We start from the raw sequence: 20211 nt of genomic DNA, 5'->3' as shown, positions 1-20211 counted from the left end.
ACCACAGACAGTTGGTAATACCTTATTTTAATTTGAATATTCTCATGTCGACTGAGTTGCATAAATTACATTTTTAGACTTTTTATAATGAATACGTATATAGTGCATGTCACACTGTATCTAATTCAAGTGCTCTGTATTTATAGTTAATTTAATTGAAATTGTTAATTTAAAAGAACTCAAAAACATTTGTCATCAGGGTGTGAATGAATACACTGTGAGCTGCCACACAGTGAATGCTAGAGCGGATAAAATGAACTCGGCGTGTATTTTTCAACAGGAATAAAATTTAAGGTCATCATGTTGATTAAAAGCGTGTTTCAAATTATGTACGAGGTAATACCATTTGTATAAAGTTTCAGCATGTGTAAACAGAACTGTGTTTTTGTGGATTCAGAGATAAGGGGTAGGAGCATAAACACGTGAATAGTACTGAAGCTGCTGACTCAGCGTGCATGTTCGGGGCAGCTGAGCAGGGAGAGAGACTGGCGGAGGCACGGAGCGCTTTGCCACCGCCTGGTTTTTGTATGGGTTTACAGGTTTCCTTGTTGGTGAGGTGGAGTTTACACACTTCAGATTCACATGGTGTAAGTGTACATCTGGTACATTTTGACGTGTTTGTACACTTGAGGATCTGCCACCATCAACATGATGCACATGTCCACCAACGCCCCCCAACCCACCAGTTTCCTCCTGCCCCAGGCAACTACCCTGCTTGTTCGTTTTTTGTCACTGTAGATTAGCTTGAATTTTCAGGAAAGTGTATATAAATGGAATCAGTCATGAACTGTCTGTTTTTGGGGAGTGTCTACATTCTTTCACTCGCGTGATTATTTTGTTTAGTGTCAGTAGATTGTGGCTTTTTATTGCCGAGTCATGCTCCATCGAGTAGATACAGCACAGTTGGTTTGTCCCCTGAATCGGAAGACGCTTAGGTCATGGCAGGTTTTGGCCATTACAGATGAGGTTGCCAGGAACGTCTCTTGGGTAGGTTGCTGCGAGTGGGAGGTCGAGCAGGTGGCAGGTGTGTGCGCTTGGGAAGCTGCTGCCTGTTTCTGGAGTGCTGAGCCGTGGCCAGGGCAAGCACTCCCAGTGATTCCGCGTCAGGTTTCCCAGCGGGTGTGGGTGTGTCCGTGTGGCTTCATTTTCTCTCTCCCGGGCGCCCCCACCTTGTCCCCTCCTGTCTTTGCAGATGCCCCGTGGCAGCCCAGCTGACTACCTTGTTTCTTTCACGGAGCTTGCTTTGGGTATTGTTCCTAAGAAATCTTTGCTTAATCCCAGGCCACAAGTGATTTCTCCTAGATGTCTCTGGGTTTAGCTTTACATCTTCAGGTCTGTGATCCCCGTAAGCTCATTGTTGTGTGTGGCGGGAGGTGGGTCTGAGTCCCGACCCCTGGGGTGTGGGTGTGCGGCTGCTCCCGCCCCTTGTCGGAAAGGCTGGGCCTTCCCCACTGTGCTGCCTGCGCCGCTCTCAGTCATTTACTCCGCAGGTGGGGGCTCCTCTCCGGCTGGGGGTCGGCCTGAGTCTGCCGGGCTGTCTGACACCTGTCCTGCAGTGTCCGGGCGGCGCTGGCTTGACAGTAGGTCTTAGAGGAGGTGCAGAGTCTTCCACTTGCTTTGGCTCTCTGCATTTTGCATAAATGCTTGCATTTCCATGTGAACTTTAGAATTAACATTTCGGTTTTTCAAAAGGGCCTGTTGGTATTTCTATTGGGATTACATTGAATTAATAAATCAATTTGGAGAGAATTGACACTGTAACAATATTGAGTTTTCAATCCACTGACAGAATATATTTCCATTTACTAAGGAAAGTCTTAAAATTTTTTCCTTTGGCAATGTTTTGCAGTTTCCAATGTGCAGGTCTTTCATATCTTTCCAGATTTATAACTAAGTATTTCATATTTTGGACACAATTTTAAATATTTTTATTTCAATTTCTGATAGTTTGGTGCCAGTATGTAGCCATACAGCTTATTTTTGTGTGTTGATCTTATACGTAACCCTTTTCCAGACTCACAATTGTAGTGTTTTATGGACATTGTATCAGGCTTTCTGTATAGAGCTCAGCCTATCTGCAAATGAAAAGGTTTACCTTCCTGCACCCAGTCTGTGCACCCAATCTCTATTTCTTGCATTACTACCCTGGCTGAGGCCTCCAGGTTTGTGCAGAATAGAGTGGGGGTCAGCATGCTTGCCTAACCCATCTGCTGGCATGAGTAGTGCCGGACGTTGGCATTTGGTCAGTGAGGAGGTTTGCCTTCCACTTCTTTGTTTGCTGAGTTTTTTTTATAAGGAATACAAGTTGGATTTTGTCGGATGCTTCTGTGTCTATGTGGTAATTGTGTTTTTGTTTGTTTTCTAAGTCCATTAATATGGTGAATTACGTTGTTTAATTTTCCTTGGAAACCAGCCTTATTTACTGAGAAAAATCCACTTGTCATTATATAGTCCCATTTTTATGCTTTGTTGGATTCAGTTTGGCAAAATTTGATAAGAATTTTTTATTAATCTTCCTGAGGGATATTGGTCTGTAGTTTTCTTGTTTTGTGATGTCTTTGCTTAGTCTGGGTGTAGAAATGCTGGCTTTGTAGGTTGAGTTGGAAAGTACTCTAAAGTGTTTTGGAAGAGTTTGTAGAATTGGTGTTTTTTTGGTTTTGTTTGTTTTCTTGAATGTTTGATAGGATTGTGTAGAAAATGTTCTTTTTTTCTAAAGTACACTTTGGTACGCTCTGTGTGCTTTAAGGACTGTTTCTGTTTCATGCAAGTTGTCTGATTTACTAGCAGGAGCTTTTCCATAATGTTCCCTCGTTACCCCCTTGATAGCAGTAGAACCAGAGTGAAGTTATGTCTTCCTTTCTGGAGCTGGTAACGCATGTCGTCGTGGTGGTGAATGGCCCTGAGCTCTGATAGTGACCTTGATGTGCTGTGACCTGACTCTGCATGGGATACAAGTTTATAGAGTGACACCAAAAGGCAAAACCTGACCGAAAGGAGATCAGTAAAAGCTGGTGAGGCCTGAGTTAGGCCTGACTGGTGCTGGCGGTGTTGACCCGTTTCAAAGGTGCAAAACCTTTTGATAGTTTGTGTTGAACTGTCAGGACTTCTCGTGTTTACCTGTCGCACAGCTTTCTTCAGCGCAGTTAGTAATACAGTCTAGCACGTCCCCCCGGGGTATCTGTGTGGTCGTAATGAAATACAGATGGTTGATTTGTTTTAATTTTGTGCACCATCCTTTTCCCTTCTCTGCACAGCTTTACCTTTAGTCCAAGTGGACGAGAAGGGAGAAAAAGTGAGGCCAAACCAGAACCGCTGCATAGTCATCCTGCGCGAGGTCTCTGAGTCCACCCCCGTAGAGGTAAGTCGTTTCTGCTCCGAAGGGTACTTGCACTTCTCTGTGTGGCTTTTCTGCTTGCTTCTGTGGGTTTTGGAGGGCGTATTTTAAAGAATAAATAGGTACAGTAACACTTTTCCCCAGGATTTACACACTCAGAGTGAGAGTGGTTCTCAAACTTTCTGGTCTTGGGACTTCCAGTACACACTTGACATTAAAAAAAACAGTTTATGGTAACTTCCATTTTTAGAAATTAAAAGGAGAAAGGCTTAAATATTTATTCATTTTAAAATAAGAATAATAAACCCACAAGTTGAGACAAAACATATTTTTACGCTAAATAATTTTTTGGAACAAACGCTTTTTTGAGGAGAGGGCCGCCACGGGCGCCAGTGTGCATGTGCTGGTTCGAGCCAATGTGCGGCCTCAGCGCCTTTCTGGGGCCAATTTGAACAATGATTTTTTCTCATTATGCATCATATCTTTGTTTCTTTGTGTGCCTGGTAAATTTTGAATGCATGCTGGGCACTTTGGAGTTCACTTTATACTGAGTGGTAGTGTTTTCCTGGGCTCTGTGTTGAGGTTCAGTCAGTGGCGGGGGAGCAGAGCAGAGCAGATGCACCGGACACTTCCCGGCGGAGGCTGGTGGGAGGGACAGTCATGCATCCCAGAGAGCTCAGGGGTCCCTCTCGTCGGGTGGCTATTTCCTGCACGCTGGGTCCTGGGGTGCCCCTGAGCTTGTAGCTTTGGGCTGGCCTGCGTTCACTCTCCTGGCATCATGGCCTGGGAACCCCAGGCCCTCACTGGGCACTCGGGCTCACTTACACCTGTCCCCCAGGGATTGTGCTCCTGTGTGGCCTCAGAAACCATTCTCTCTTATATTGTGTCTTTGTTTCCTGTGGGAGGGTAAGTTTGGTCCATCTTAGCTGGAACCGAAAACCCAGCCAATTTTTGAGTTTCTTGAATTACCTTCCTCCCCTCCTCTCCCAGTTGTGTGGTTATAGGCCTACTGGTAATATAAAATGGTATTTTCACGGTAATTGAGTCTGTGGCACATTGGAGGTCGGTAGGTTGTGAGCTTGTTTCCTGTGGCAGTGGGATCCTCACTCTGGAAGCCACACTGAACGCCTAGCCACTTTGGGAGGGTTCTACACATCGGTGTGTTTGGCTTGTCTTCTAAGTATCTGTCATTCAGGGTGTGTCATTTCTGTTTGGGGAGGACAAATGGTGGCACAGCTGGGAATTTAATTAACTTCTGACCTCTTTCCTGTAGGAAGTAGAAGCACTATTTAAAGGAGACAACTTACCGAAGTTCATAAACTGTGAATTCGCCTATAACGATAATTGGTTTATTACATTTGAGACAGAGGCAGACGCACAACAGGTGAGCTCGCTGCCCCTCCCCCCACCCCACCCCACCCCACCCCACCCCATGGAGCACACTAGCCGCTGGTACACAGTGGGCCTCTGCGCCTGCGGGCCACTCTCGTGCCACGGTGCTGGGTTTGAACCTAAGTGCAGAGCAAGCCAGAGCAGGTGTGTGTGCAGACAGTTCTGTAGCAACGTGAAGAGTGCAGGCATGACTTCCTAAGGACGGGGGAGGCTGACAGCGCAGGGAAACTGGTTCTGCCCTTTCACCTGTGCAGGAAAGTGTTGGGGCTTTGAACCTAACCCTGACGCTGCAGGGCAGTGTCGCACTGCAACGTCCTTGAAAAAGCGTCGAGAGGCTCTCTGTGGGAGACAAGGAGTTCAGGGGGTTCCCTTCCCGTAAAGGAAGACTCTTCCTTAGGGAGACATGCGCCCATGTAGGGAGTGCCCTGTATGTGGTACCAGGTGTTGTCAGCGAGACTGCTGGGGCTCGGGCAGAGAAGCCAGGGTCTGAAGGCTGGGTTTTAACTGGGTGAAGGGAAGAGGGCCTCACAGGAACAGAGAGGTGGGAGGGGGGAGAGCCTGTCTGGAGCAGCACGAGCCCTCCTTCCCACGTGGGGCGGCTCAGAGCCCTCGGGGTCGTGGGGGACATGTGGAGAAGGAGGAGGTTCGTAAATAATGACTTGAACACTGTGATCTTCACCCTTTCTTTCCCAGCCTGTGTAATTCCAGGTGCACGTTGGGGTCATTGTTTCCCTGGGTGAGGATTCTTAGCCTGTGATCTGTGGGATGCTGTTGTGGTTTCTGTTAATGCTTAGAAAGTTATGTACAGATATTGTTCATGAGAATTTTTGACAGTTCCGTAGCCTCTATCAGGTTCTTTTAAGGAGTGTGACCCAAAAAGGTCAAGGGACACTGTTCTTGGTCGCGTCCACCATGTGTTAAGTACACAGCTCCTTACTCGAGGCACTGAGTTGTCAGTTCGTCTTATTTGTAAGATTAACACGTTGGTATCACGGATGATTCTTGCCCTCAGGCGTACAAATATCTGCGAGAAGAAGTCAAAACTTTTCAAGGAAAACCAATTAAGGTAAGCAGGACCTTTGGTTATACTTTGTTTGCAAATTAGTGTTCTTTAGTATTCTCACAGAAGCTTACTGTTTTCACACAGGCACGGATAAAAGCAAAGGCAATAGCTATAAACACGTTTTTGCCAAAGAACGGCTTCCGGCCCCTGGACGTGAGCCTCTACACGCAGCAGCGCTACGCGGCCTCGTTCTACTTGCCTCCGGTCTACAGCGCCCAGCAGCACTTCCCTCTCTACAGCCTGGTCGCCCCCCAGGCCTGGTCAGCCACACACAGCTATCTCGACCCGCCCCTGGTGAGTCCGGCTTCACGTGGGGCTCAGGCAGGGACACCTGCCCCAGCGCAGCAGCCCTCATGGTCGGTTTATTGGGAGGCACGGGGGCTGGCTGCACACACTGAATGCATTTTGTGTGATGTGGTCCAGCCCTTTGCCCAGGTTGCCTCCCTCCTGTCTGGCGTTCCCTAAGCTGCGTAGTCCCTCGTACAACGCAGAATGTGACTCCACGTTCCAGGAGAGCTGGGGCACTTCCGAGCATGAGGAGTGCAAGGGGATGCATCTGAGAAGGGTTTTGCAATGGGCTCCTAGCAGTGCAGCCGAGGAGAAGACACTCCAGCGGGCCTCACCCTGCTGCGCCTTTCTCGGCGTGGATGTTCCTTGCAGAACGTGGAACAGAAGTGACCCAGGTTGCCACAAGGTGCAGCACTAACCAACTGAAATCTCTTTGTTCTTAATGAACCTAGGTAACTCCATTTCCAAATGCTGGATTTATAAATGGGTTCACATCTCCCACCTTCAAACCTGCAGCGTCTCCTCTGGCCTCCCTCAGACAGTACCCTCCAAGAAGCAGGCAAGTAATACGAGGTCACTGCCATATTGTGTACTTTCAGAGCAGAGCAGAAACACGACACGTGGAAAACCTTGGCAGTCCTCACCACGTGCTCGAGTCCCCCTGACACTCGCTGATGATAGATTTGACTAGCGTTAATGTCCGTCAGACATGAAACACCCAGAAGTGTGGGATCACGCTGTCTGAGGATTAGACCCTCAAATGTGTGCTGTGGTGCCTGCGGGAAGGACAGGCTCACTGGAGACAAAGGCTTCTGGGGACCTGGACCACAGCCAAGCAGAGCATTGATGTTGTGTTCAGATTGGCATTATCAGACATACTACGAGTTAACAATGCTAAATAACGCTTCCTGTGTTTTTTTCTAAATAGAAAGAACACTTTTGCCTAGGCGTTTGCGTATTAGCATGCTCATTTTGTGACGCTGTGACCGTTCTAGAGCTGTGCTGCATAAACGCTTTATTTATAGGAACCCCAGTAAGTCTCATCCGCGCCATGCCATCCCCAGTGCAGAGAGGGGGCCTGGGCTTCTGGAAAGTCCTTCCATGTTTACCTTTACTGCGGATCAGCTGATTAATGGTGTCCGGAGCCCGCAGACGAGGCCGGCAGGTCAGCCTCGAGCACGGGCACAGAACCCTCCAACCTTCGCCAAGAGAGACGCAGGGCCGGGGCGCGTGGAGCCGAGCAGTCTGGAGCCCTCCCCTGGCTTAGGTAGAGGAAGGTGAGTGCTTAGTCTTTGCTGGGCAGGCACCTGGTGTTTTATAAACTGTTTGTAGTTTCAGGTTCCATTCATTTAGGTGTGTTCTGCAATCGTTATTTTCAAATCCATCACAGAAAATCACATTGAAGGCTGTAGCCACCAGAGGTTTTGTGTGATTACTCAGAGGGTAACTTTCAGAGCAGGGACTTGCTGGTTCCCTCTTTTTGGTGATAGGACAGCGTCCTGTGAGGACTGGGGGTGGGCTGAACCGTGTTAGTTCCCAGTCGTCCTTTGTGGAGAATTGATCAGACTCTGTGTTCTGTGAGCCTGTGGTTGCCCCGCCTCACTCCTCCTCCCACTGCAGAGTCATACGGCAGTCAGGCAGTGAGTTGTGTGGGCGGGCAGACCAGCGTTTAAATTCATATTGAGCTTACTTATAAACAAGAGCTGTTCCAGTTACGTGGTGCCGCTGGCCACATTTAGGGGAGGTCTCGCCTGCCCCTCCACGGTTCTGGCAGGTCCTGCACAGCCTGCCCCTTGTGCCCTCTCCCCGCTCACTTCCATGGGTGCCACTCCCTGTCTCGCCCTCTGCCACTCACCCTTCATCGGGGGACAAGATGGGAACGGGGAGGGGTGCAAGGGTTCATCCGTGATGTCCGGCACGGTCTTGACAGGTGGAGGCTGGCTTTATGCATTTCCTTCCCTCAGTGGTTAATTCCAAACGGGCTGCCAGGAAGGACTTGCCCTCTGACCCAGAGCCACAACCAGCACGTGTTCAACCTGCCTAAGGTTTTTTACCCACTTGGAAAACTTTAGGGACAATTTCTTCACATGTTCTGTACAGAGCAGACGGGACCATGTCTGACACGCAGGAGCCCCTCCGTCAGGCACCGACTGGTGTGTGCCCAGGGCAGTGTGGACGTCCCATTCGCCATGGCCGGGTGGAGTTGGCGTGGCTGGGGCTGCGTAGCATCAGGAAGTTGGACATGAAGTTGGCTGGACAGGCATTGGAGGGCTGAGGGGCAGAGGGGACACCGAGGAAGTGCAGACGCAGCGACCTCAGGAAGCAGCTGCTGCCGGGGAAACGGTGTGGGTTGTTAGACTGAGGGGCCTGGAGCAGGGCCTGCGGAGCTGAGGCTAGGCCCTCAGAAAGGTGGTTCCCTGGGCGCAGTCAGGGCTGGTTGGAGATGGTGCGGGAAAAGTGCCACCAGGAAGACCCATTCCCGGGCCTCGCCGTCTTCCTCGGCGTGGAGCAGGGCCCTCAGGTGCAGAGCCTCTGCCCAGCATCTCCACAGTGGGAGCAGGCCTGCTCTGTCCACGCATCTCAGGCGGTCCTGCCACCAATTCCGGCTTCAGACCACAGCAAGATGCATGCGACCCCCCTCCAGTGGGGGGTCGAGCTCCCCCCAAAGAGTCTACCCCAGGACTTCATCCACCACCAGCCAGACATCAGGAAGGGGGAATGGTCAGCTGAGGTGCCCTGGGACATGAAGCCGGCGGGGAGGGGCTGGTCAGGACGCCCTCATGGTCCTTGTTTCCAGACCAGGCCTCGGGCTCTTCAGGGCTTTTCCGGTGGAGTGTCGTTCAGACGCAGAGGGACTACCCCAAGGCCACAGATGTGGACGAGGGCAGGGGGGCAGCCCAGGCCGAGACATGCTGCTTCTGTCATGGTCGGGGTGGGGGTCTCACAGTCACGCCCGTCTTTGTGACTTTGTGCCCGGGCACCACGGGCAGAATGTTCCTCAGTCCTGCGGTGTCTTGTGGGCAGGCATGTAGTCTCTGTCTGCTGGGAGCCCCTTGAAAGCCGGGGGCTATTTCTGGACTAGTTTCTACAGGATGGCGTGGCTTTGGGCCAGAGTCCTGGAGGCCTGCACTGTGCTTCCCCTAGCGGGGCGGCCAGGCTGTCCCTGCTCAGCACAGGGGTCACCCTCTGACACCTTAGGCTGTCTTGGGCAAGGCTGCTGGGAGGTTCTCTGAGAAACAAAGGAGTTAGTCGAGATTATTTCTAAATTTCTTTTTAGTTTATGTAATACGGCCCTTAGGGAGCCTTTGCTTTCAGTGAAATGACAATGGATAAGGAAGTAAAAGTAAAATTATGAACTGGAATTAGTATGTGGCTTGTCAGGCCGTGGAAGCCCGGGCACCACCCACTAGGTGTTCGTTGCTGTGGTTTTGGCTGTGGCGTGTGGAACGGTTCTGCTGCCTGCTGGTGTGACTCTGCAACCTGGGAGCCCAGAACGGGGTGTAAGGATGGCAGACAGGTGTAGAAAGCACAGGGGCTCCGCGACCTGCGTGGTTGGTTCAGCCAGTGAAGGCTGTTGGCCCAGAGCATGAAGGCCGCGGCAGTGAGCGCCCGCGGCTGCTTGGGGTCTTGGTGATGATCACGCAGATGGGCGTTCATCACTGCTCTTTAATGGTTCATCTTTGTAGCTCAGGATCAGATCTTACACGTCTTCTACAACTGAACAGATACTCAAGTATTTACACGCTAACAGGTGTTCCGAATAGGAAAATCCTTTCAGTGTGTGTTTTATTTACCTTGCTAGACCTCAGGTTTAGTCCGTTACTGTAAGATGTCTGTTTTGCTTACACTCGTTAGGGTTGGGAATTTAGAATCAGAAGTCATCTGTGTAAAGACTGAATATACGTGCACTACCTATGTGCTCAGTGAAATATGTTTCAAGGGGAAAAATCTTAACAGTCCTGTGCTTTTCTCTTCCCTAGGAAAAACTCCTTTGGCTTCCGGAAGAAGAGAGAGGAGAAGTTCACAGTGAGTACATCGTGCTGTGCTCGGGACACTGAGCCTGGTTTACACTGAACAGACTTGAAGTGCAATTCAGTCAATTAAGGCACGAGAAGGAGCTTTTCAAAAGTGGTTTCCTCGTAATACGATGTCTGCCAGATGATAATGGACGGTTTTGATGCTCTGAAGAGAAGGCAGTGGTGGCTGGTTTCCTGGGGAGCCCCCGGTGCCCGCGTGTCCTGTGCAGGTCACAGGCGCAGCCAGGGCACGGTGTGCGCACAGTGGGGTCCGTCCGCAGGTGTCTAGCTGGGTTCTTTCTGTGTGGCAACCAGGTTGCCTACTTTGAAATCCCTGGAGTTACGAGTTTGGACACGCAGAACAGACTTCCCCCCCGTAGGAATTAGCTCATCAGTATTTTTGATTCACAGTAGCTTACTCTGTCCCCACCATGTAGGGAGCATAGTTGCCTCCTGCCATAACTCACGGTCGTGACAGACCCGAAATGAGTGATGATTTATGCAGGTGGTGGGTACCTGAGGCGTGGGCGTGTCTGCTGGGGGTAGTTGAACGGCCCCTTCCTTGGGGGACACTCTGCAGGGTTCTGTGGGGCAGGTGCATGTGTCCCCACATGGCCAGGCGGGGTGCATGAATTTGGACGCTGGGTGTAGAGGGCAGGGAAGGACCTTGGGGAGATTCTTGGTCTCACCCCGAGCCACTGAGCATGTGCCTTCTCCTCACAGAAGGTACCAGGTATTTGCCTGGAGCTTGGAAAGGGCAAACTGGTAGAAAATGAACACCCCTAATTCTATCACATTGGTCAGTTCAGGCCAGTTTTCGGTGAACCCTTTGGTAAGGCGGTTCATGTCTTGGTTCTCGTTGGGCCCAGTGAATTCCTGTAACATTTGGATGAACAAGTCTGTCTGATGTCTCCTCAGACACTCGTTACCTTTTAGTCACTACATCTCCTTCACAGGTGACACATTTTTCCATTGCCATTTCCATTTCATTCTGTTTTGCATCCCATTCCCATGTTTGGACCTGGAGCCACTTAGAAGCCCAGCACGTGGCGCGGGTGTGTGTGTTCAAGAGCGGGCCTCTCGTTGTGCTGGGTGGTCTGAGGGCCTGAGAAACCAGCGGTGGTCCCAGACGCGAGAGCGGGAGGCCTTGCCCCGCCCGCGGCGCCAGGGGCAGCGCTGTGTCTCTCCTAACGCTGTTGAGGCCCTGAAGGTGCCGCACACACCTCCTTCGTTCCTGGAAGTTGAGGCTTAGTGAATGTTTTCCAAGTCTTTTTTCCTAAAAATGTGTATTTTCTAAAAAGCTGAGTTCACCTCAGAAACATGCAGATGTTTAAAATAAAGCCTCTAAAAATTGCTCTGAGCCGGTGGGGTCTGAGCACAAGCTTGCCGAACCTCAGAGGGTGCAGCGGCCTCGTTCCGAGGGCTCGTGCCTGCCTGAGTCGGGCTGCCGCGGGCCCCAGGGGCACTGAGGAGATGCAGGCAGGGGGCCCAGAAGGCAGGGCTTCGTCAGCTTGGGTCCGCTTTCACCCTCACCTGCTCTCCCCTGAGTGCGAACAGATTCTTCTCCAGATTCTCCTTCTGCGGGGATGGTCTTCCTGTTGGTGTAAGTTTCTGGGACAGGTTGGCCCTTTCAGGCTCCGTGGGCCCGTGAGAGCCCAAGGGGCCCACGGCCCACCACTCACCGCGAACTCCCCTGCTCTACTGAATACAGACGCGGTTCCCTGTCTGCTCCTTGTCCCTTTCAGCCAAGGAGCGGGGTGCTTACAGAACAGCATCCAGCAGGATGACTAACAGTGTTTCAGTAAAAATACGTCACTGCCTTTCTCCTGAGATCTTGGGCTTATAAATCATGCTCAGATATCACTGTGCTGAGTCACTGTCTTGCAGTCAGGGGACGTGATGAGACTCTTGGCAAATACCATGCTTTTACTTACTGATTAAAATACAGGGCATTTCAGTAAGTTAGTTTTCAGATAACTGAAGCCCCCTCCCTTTTTCTGTTAAACTGTTTCTTTTAAAGGAAATCTCTCTCTAACATTTCTTACATAAGTTGCAGGGAGCTGAGAGAGTGGCCTCTGTTTTTCTTTTACTGTTTCCTTTGTGACTTAGATTCCAGACTCCGCTGTAATAACACGGAACTTGTCAGGAGTGAGGAAGGTGAAGGCTGCACTCGGGCTCTTCTGCATCTGGCACTTTGCTGTGTCCTGCTGGTCTGTCGGCTGCCAGAGGGTCTTGGTGGCCGTACAGATGCGGCTCTTAACCCCCATCTCTGACCGTGGCTGCAGCAGCCCTGAGGTTTCATCTTCTCAGCTCTGCCCTTGAAGAGCTCTTGCCTAACAGACGAGCTCTGGTCAGGTGACCAGGGCTTGGCATGGTTGGACTAGCTGTCCATTTGGCAGGCAGGTGTGGACTCCAGGAGACTGGGGACCAAGCGTGGGCCTCTCACCTGCTGTGTTTCTCAGCACCTTCCTGCCCGTCCACCCCAGGCAACTTCACGGTGTTCTTCTCTTTCAGAGGAGTCAGACTCAGTCTCCAACACCACCCAGGCCTCCGTCCCCTAGCTTTGAATTAGGGCTGTCCAGCTTCCCCCCGCTGCCCGGGGCAGCAGGGCATCTGAAGACAGAGGATTTGTTTGAGAACAGGCTGTCTGGATTGCTCACGGGATCGTCCAAAGAAAGGGTAAGACCCAGCTCCCACCCTCCGCTTGCTGACACCTGCCCAGCACCTGTGTGGGCTCTCTGCTCACCTGCTCGCTTCCACATGCACAGGAAGCTCGTTATATGCCGGGCTGTGCTGGGCACTTTGCTGTCAGGGTGAGCTGAGGATTTCTGATGCCTGGTCAGTGGGGAGGAGGGCTGCAGCTGGTGGTGCTGGACCACAGAAGAGGGCCTGGGACGAGATGCGTCAATGGCTGCAAGAGGACGGAGGCGGCTGTGGCCTGGCTGTGTTTCCAGCTCTGGTCTGGGCCAAGCCCACCTGTCCTCAGGGCAGGACGACACCTGGGCTCCCAGCACCGACAGCCACCTATTTATCATTACGACTGAGATCTCACAGACGCTTGTCTACTGGTTGTAAGCTGTTTTTCCGATGGTTTTCAGAGCCTAAACGCAGATGCCAGCACGAACACTCCTCCCGCGGTGGTCCCCCGAGAGCCCTCGTTGCCGACCCCCTGCGCCACCCCTGCCACCTTCGAGCGCGCCCCCTCCCCCACCCGCCCGCCTGAGTAAGTGCCACCCTGTCCCCATCCCCATGGTCCCCACTGGGCTGCCTGTGGGTGGGGCACTCATGGGCCTGTGGGGTGGCACTTTTGCAGGGATCCCAAAGTGGCGGAGAAGCAGAGGGACACCCCGAATGTGGACAGACTTCCTCCTGCCCTGAGTACAACCTCCAGCAAATCGGTGCAGGTGAACGGCGCTGCCACGGTAGGTGCCCCGCTGGGTGCTGTGCTCTGTCCAGGGCGCCCTGTGGGGTGCTGGCACTCATGACTGCCCGCTCTGCTCATTTCTCCTCCCACGGCCAAGGGTCTCCCAGCCTCGGGCTCCGGAGCGGGGCTGCCTTCCTGAGTGGCCCGGGGCTTGCAGCTCCGGGCTGCGTAGGGCTTCCGGCCACCTCAGCGCAGCGGGACCAGGGCCGCTGGCCCAGCCCAGCCACAGGCCCCTCCTCTTGTCTCCTCCCCTGGGTGCCGGTCCCGACTCTTTTCTGTCTGATCTTTGTTGTCCTCAGCTTGATGTTGGGTGGGCTTTAATCATCTGGATTTGGAAGTTAAGCACTTCTTGTCCACTAGGTTTTCTCATAAGTTAAAGTTCTTTCTAAGTTAATAAGCAGTTGGTGGAGGTTACGTAGCTTTAAATGTTCTCTTCTGTCTTAGCCTTCATCCTCCACTTACCTGCAAGCCCCACTCACTTTTTAAACCTTTTTAACTCTTGCCCGAGCCACAGCCCACGGTCGTTGCCAGATGCCCTGGAGCCGTGTTGCAGTTCACCCGCCTCGCATCCCCGAGGCATGCGCTGGGCTGCACAGGGTGTCTGGCGCGGAAGCATGTACGGCCTCTGTGTTTCTCTGGGCGTCTGGTGTCTTCGCCTCCTTTCGGGCTGGAATGTGGCTCAGAAACACTAGAAGGCCAGAGGCTGGAAGGAGTTGAGTCGGCACTTTGCATCCCCACATCTTTTCCAGTTCTACCTGTTTTTACCAGATGTTTCTAGACTATCTTGGAGGGAAAGATGGGCCGCAGCGGAAACTCATTGTTGAAATGTGGGAACCTTTTATTTAAAAGTAACAGTACTTTTGAGTGTGGAGATTTAGTTACAGTTGAACCTCTTTGACCTTTACCTCAAGTGACCTTGACCTTCGAGTGCTGTCCTGTAACCCCAGAGCTGTGTCTGCTTCCCAGGAACTGCGGAAACCCAGCTACGCAGAGATCTGTCAGAGGACGAGTAGGGAGCCGCCGCCGTCCCCACTGCAGCCCCCAAAAGAGCAGAAGCCAAACACTGTCGGCTGTGGGAAGGAGGAGAGGAAGCTCGCCGAGAGGGAGCCCCCCGCCCCCAAGTCCAGCCCGGGACCACCCAGAGACCAGAGGAGGCCGCCGGGGCGCCGGCCCTCGCCCCCAGCCGCGGGGCGGCGTCCGCACAGAGAACAGAGCACCCCCCCCAGGTCCCCTCAGTGAGCACCAAGGTCTGGCGGGCTGCGAGGAGCTGGGGTCGCCACAACGAAGCACTGTCCCTCTCGGGACGGGAGTGAGCCGCTGGTTAGGAGCTTGCAGTGTAGACAAGGCCCCCGAGGTGCCTGCAAGTTATTTTTCTTCTGAGTCGGATTCCCCTCTCTTGAAAAAAATCTATTTTTCAGGATTTAATTAATATAAACCTTATTTTAGGTTGGTGCTTAACTGGAGGTGATGCATAAGTCTGATTTTTTTCAGGATAGAAAATGCATTTATCCTAACAAATTGATATTTTTTATTAAGCCTCCATGTGGCTATGAATGCAAGCTATATATATAGTGAGTTTTTCTAAATTAAGCAGAACTATGCTACTTCATTTTTTAAAATAACTGGTTAGCAAGTGCGTATCTCTAAGATGTCCAGACCGACGGATGAGGCTGAGGACAGTGGGACTGAGGCGTGGGGCAATGCTGAGTGTAGCCCGGAGGTGGGATGGGTCAGAAGGCGCCGCACGCTGGCCTGGAGTTGTCCTTCCATTCAGAATCTTGACAGGGGTTCTAGCATTTTCTCAAGTCTAGCCCGTTTTGACCTCCTGGGCAGAGTGGCCCTGCAGAGCGCCCCGAGAGCCCTCCTGTCCTGCCAGCAAGTAACCAGCTTCTCACTCCAGTCTCAAGTGGCTGTTATGTAAGATAAACCCAAAGCACATTGTGAATGGAACCTACATGAGAACATAAACTTTGTTGCCCACTGACACGTTATCGCGAAATTGTACCCTGATGTTGTCTTGCTCCCGCGAGCTGGCGGGGAGGGTGTGGCGCCCGCTCCCGCATCGGCCCGTTGCCGGGGCGCCTCCCCGTCCCTCCGCACCGGCGCGCGGCTCGGAACGTTCCTGAATCGTGAGAGAAGGTGTTTGTGGTGCCCGTCTGGTGGTGGAGGACCAGGTTCCTGCTCTCTTCCCAAGACGAGGGTCTCGTGGACCCTTCTGGAAGTGCTGCTCTAAGAAGAACACGCATGCACTAAAGCTAGCAGTTGATAATAAACATAAGTTATTTTGTTTTAAAATACCTAAATTTTTCCTTTAAGTGTTCTAAGCAGCAGACGTTAAAATAAGATTATTTCCTGCTAAATGTAACCATACAGTTTATTCCACAAAATGTTATTTAACAAGCCTGAGGTTTTTTTTTTAAAGATGATTTCCATCCAATATTTAAAGACTTGAATTTTATTTAAACTTGAAAATGACTTTGCCTTAACTTTTGTATAGGACAGCTTAGAGTCCATGAGACCGGCCCCTGGGTTGGCGCGAGTGGTTGCCGCTGCTCAGCCGCGTGGGCTCTGTGTCGCTCTGGCTGCTGAGTGAGCGTGCTGCAGGACAGGACCTGGCGGCAGTGCTGTGACACCTGGAGGTCCTAAGCAGTTGGTCTTCAGATTGTTGAGAAATCCTGTAAATGCAAATAGTTGATACTGTATTAAATATGTGCACTTGGGAGTGTGTGGTTTGCTTGTACAGTTGTAAATAATCAGAACATATTAAAAAGGTACCCTACAGAGAAAAATCTGATAAAAACTGATATATTATAAATGTTGCTATTGAGCTGGATGTAGATAAACTCAGTGTTGTGGTTTGAACATTATTTTAATTCGTTGAGGTTTTTTCTTTTTCTCTTGTACTGGTGTGTTGGGCTGACTCTGCCTCTTTGCTGCTGCGAAAGGGAGATGAAAAGTCTTATTAAAACCTTCGAATGTCTTTATGCTCTTCTTAAAAGTATGTAAATATGTACTAATCACAGCCAGTGTGAAAGGGTTTCGAGGTATAATCCAGAAAGGAGAAACTGGCAGGATCTCAAGTGAAAGTAAGAAATGAGTCTACCTAGAATCACAGGCGGCTCGCGCGACCCGCCCGCCGGAGGAAACGGCGTCTCCCTCGAGCAGCGCCTCTGTCCTAGCGCGAGGCCCGCCCGGCGCCATGCTGCCGGTGCCCCAGGAAGGAACGGGGGACCTTGCTTCTTTGTGGTTGTGAGACTGCTGGCTGAAAGATCAGAAGTAACTGACCTCCTGCACCCAAACTGGTGAGTGCTGTAGAAGGAGTCGGAAAGGCCAGCTCCCAGTGCTGGGATCCCCTGACGCCGCAGTCTGTGCTGGAGGAGGGGGTGGATGTCGCCAGCCACCGTCACCCCCGAATGTCACCGCCTGGATCCGCACCCTCTTGGAGCCCGAGGCCCTGGAGGCGTGTGCTTGGCCCCGTGCTGCTGCCGTTGGAGGATGGGCGGAGGTGGCCTGTGGCGGCCGTGGCCTTCACTGCCCCCTCTGCAGTCCTGGCTTCTAGAGTAGACCCCACTCGGGGGTGATTTTTGCAGCATCCTTTCTAATTAAGCCAGGGCGCGTGCCCGATGGCCCCCACTTTTCTGATCCTCCTCAGAAAAGAACGGAAGGTGCAGGGCAGGAAGCTGGGAGGGCGGCTCCGCCCTGCGCAGCTGCCCCGCCCTGCGCAGCTGCCCGTGTGGCTCTTCCTCCCCCCGCAGTGCCTCGAGGTGCAGAGTCAGAGGTACCGCAGTCACAACGGCGCTCTCGCCTGTTCAGCTGTGTGACGACGCGCACCACCTGGAAGTGTAAGGGTGAGAACCTGGCGCCTCACCAGACATGAATTTCAATCAAGCAGCGTAGTTGCTTTTTAGGAGTCAGTGCCATGCTTTTCTGACCAGGCCTCCTGTGATGGCATCACTGCTGGTCACTCCAGCGGCAGGAGCGCCTTCTGTGGCCGTGCCGGGGTGGCTGCCGTGGCCGTGGGGAGGCCGCAGCGGGGCGGGCGAGTGTCCGCGGGGAGCAGTGACAATCGCAGCTGGAGGAGGGGCCGGAGCCCAGCTCCCGGGGGGCTGGATGCTTGGCCGAGAGCTTTTGTTTTTGTTCTGCTTCTTTTCATTGAGACTGGAATCAAGCTTACGTGTAAACTATTGGTAATTTAAGTTTCCTTTTGTGTCAATTCAGTGTAAAACTGTCTAATTTGAAAAAATGTAGGTTATGAAAAATAAAGATTTAGGCACTGTTTCGTTTTTCTTTTGATTTTTTTTAAATTAAAATTTTCTCCAAGAATGCGTCTTTTTAAAAGATACTTTATTCCCATCTGTGTCATGAGAGGGGGGTGGGGGTGGTGGGCGCGGTGTCCGACCCTGGGTGAGCCTCCAGAGCAGGGTGGCTGACTCAGCCCTGAGCGCAGGTGACGCGGGGCCGGGCGGGCGGGAGGTGGGGGCCAGGCACGCTGGGGCAGCTGGTCTGCGAGCCTCCCCCGCTTTTCCGCTCCATGTTCTTTGTCTCCAGCTGTTCATCCTTTGTTACGTATCCTCTCGGTCTCTACCAGTTGTCTTAACCTTATTTAGCGAATTTTATCTTACAGTTTTTAATTATGTAGTAAAACATGGATCTCTTTTGTGGTTCGAGTGTCTTGATCTTGTTTATGAAGCCTCCCTCCTCCAGGGTCACAAAGACAGTCTTCTTCTGTGTGGTCCCCTGGGGTTGGCTGATGTGTGTGTGCCTGTGTGTGGTCAGAGGTGAGGGCGCAGGTGTCCTCTTCACCACGTAGGAAGTTTCGTATCACACGGTCGCGAGCCCCACCCTCATTACTTCCGGACTTCTCCCCTTTGCAGATCAGCCTTTTCTGGGCACTCTGTTCCATTCTGCGTGTTGGTCAATCTCTGCTGACAACAAGGACTCGCATTCACCCATCAGTCTAAACTCCTACGAGTTTCCTTCCTAGGACTCCCCACGAAGATGGGGGAACGTGCTCCCTGAAAGTGGGGATCAGCCCGGCTCAGTCCCGGCACTCTGCCTGCAGCACAGTCGATGCTCAGTGAATCCCTGTTGACTTGGCGAGGTATCTGTCGACTGTTCTGCATGCATGGCATGGGCCTTGGAAATTTAGGGCGAAACAGGTGAAGCGTTGATTTGCACTTTCCATGTGGCCAGCCCCAAACTCTAGCTTCAAATGACATACGTCAGGGTCGGCTAAGGCTTACGCTCAGCTTGGAGGCTGGCTGCACCTGCGGGCGGCTGTGTGCGTCTGCTGGTGGGCGGGCACTGGGTTCTGGGACACACCGCTCACTGCCAGCTCGTCTCGTCAGTGGGCCAGCCAGGGCGTGCTCTTCCACACCATGGGTGTTGCACAGGAGCTGAACCCGAGAACCCCGAGTGTCCCCCCACCCCAGGAACTGAAGGGTCTGCACTGCATCCCGTGGCATGTGCACATCGGCTCACGTTAAATTGCTGCGTTTGTCTACATCCCTGGATGAAATCCCCGGCTTTCTCTCTGATTGGGACCAGTGATGCATGTGTGGAGAAGGCTGGCAGGATGGGGTGAGGTGTGCCCTTCTCAGTATGAAATGCTGCCTGGGTGAGAGGCTGGGCTCTGAGCTGCGGGTGAACTTGGGAATGCTGCCCCGACTAAACCCGGGCCTCTGACAGCAGAAATGACAGCCTGGAGCAGGTGCCCCATGGCCGGCACCACCTGCCTCCTCTGCAGCAGGTCCTCACGGAGCTGTGAGGGGCTCCGGTTTCCATAATGGGAAACGCTCGGCTGTTAGGGTGAGGAGCCTGCACATTCCATCCGGTTCCATCCGGGCTCTGTGCTCAGAAGCATCAGGTGTGTTTCCTGGACGCGCGCCACCTGAGTGCAGCCGCTTCCAAGCACAGACAGCATCTCCCCCCCCCCCCATTTATGGGCGATGAATTCCTCTAATGTTTTGCCAGTTACTCTCTGGAGCTCATTAGAGCTAATCAGCTGAGTATACAATACAGAATGAGGAGAAAAGAGATCGGCCTCGAAACACTAAAAAATAACTGCTTCAGTGCACGGTTATAATTGCGTTGTTCTCTGCTCTTTGAACACACGCATTAGCTCTGGGGGAAGAAAACAGCCTCGTTCCATAAGTTGCACAATTTATTGCAAACCTGAAATGATTGAGGATTGGTTTCCAAGAGAGGAAGGGAGTGCAGCTGCGTACACAGCGCTGCAAGGTGAGTGGAGCCGGGAGAGCAGTGAGGACACAAGTGCGGAGATTCCAGCCCCGGTCCTGCAGCAGAAGCTGACAAATGAAGACGCAGGAGCAGTGATTCCGGAAGCTCAGAACACAGCGCGGGCGCAGCAGCAGGAGGGGATGGGAGGGGAGCGGGGCGTGGAGGTCACGTGCGGCCGGCTGGACCCGCGCGCGTTGCAGGAGGCTCGGCCGCGCCTCTGACCCTGAGGGCTGCAGCCCTTCTCTCGGCAACGTGGGCGGGGGGTGGGGGGTGTTAAGGGGGGTGTAATGACTCAGTCCCTTCCCTGTGCCTCTGGCCCAGGGCAGGTTCCTGGCGATGTACCTGTGCCCTCAGGGCTCTGCTCGGTGCCCACACCGGGTGAGGGAGGAGGGTTCCTGGGCTGGCTTTTGGGGGCAGTGAGTGGGCAGTGGCTGCCTCCCCTTTCCAGGCTGCT

General features: G+C 52.5%; 1 protein-coding gene across 3 annotated transcripts in view; it reads left to right on the top strand.

Moving 5' to 3' along the window:
• Nucleotides 1–17793, top strand: part of LARP4B (La ribonucleoprotein 4B) — a 68288-nt gene extending 50495 nt beyond the window's left edge. For all 3 annotated transcript variants that reach the window (XM_064479276.1, XM_064479275.1, XM_064479274.1), the window contains 11 exons: nt 3255–3358; nt 4608–4718; nt 5739–5792; nt 5874–6083; nt 6530–6636; nt 7103–7354; nt 10058–10103; nt 12608–12772; nt 13192–13316; nt 13407–13515; nt 14484–17793. In XM_064479276.1, coding sequence (XP_064335346.1) covers nt 3255–3358; nt 4608–4718; nt 5739–5792; nt 5874–6083; nt 6530–6636; nt 7103–7354; nt 10058–10103; nt 12608–12772; nt 13192–13316; nt 13407–13515; nt 14484–14756 — 1556 coding nt within the window. In that variant the 3' untranslated portion in view covers nt 14757–17793. The remainder of the gene's footprint in view (nt 1–3254; nt 3359–4607; nt 4719–5738; nt 5793–5873; nt 6084–6529; nt 6637–7102; nt 7355–10057; nt 10104–12607; nt 12773–13191; nt 13317–13406; nt 13516–14483) is intronic.
• The last annotated feature ends 2418 nt before the right edge of the window (nt 17794–20211 follow it).

Source organism: Camelus dromedarius, chromosome 26 (assembly GCF_036321535.1).
Source record: "Camelus dromedarius isolate mCamDro1 chromosome 26, mCamDro1.pat, whole genome shotgun sequence".
Taxonomy (NCBI): domain Eukaryota; kingdom Metazoa; phylum Chordata; class Mammalia; order Artiodactyla; family Camelidae; genus Camelus; species Camelus dromedarius.
This window is presented reverse-complemented; position numbering and strand designations above follow the sequence as displayed.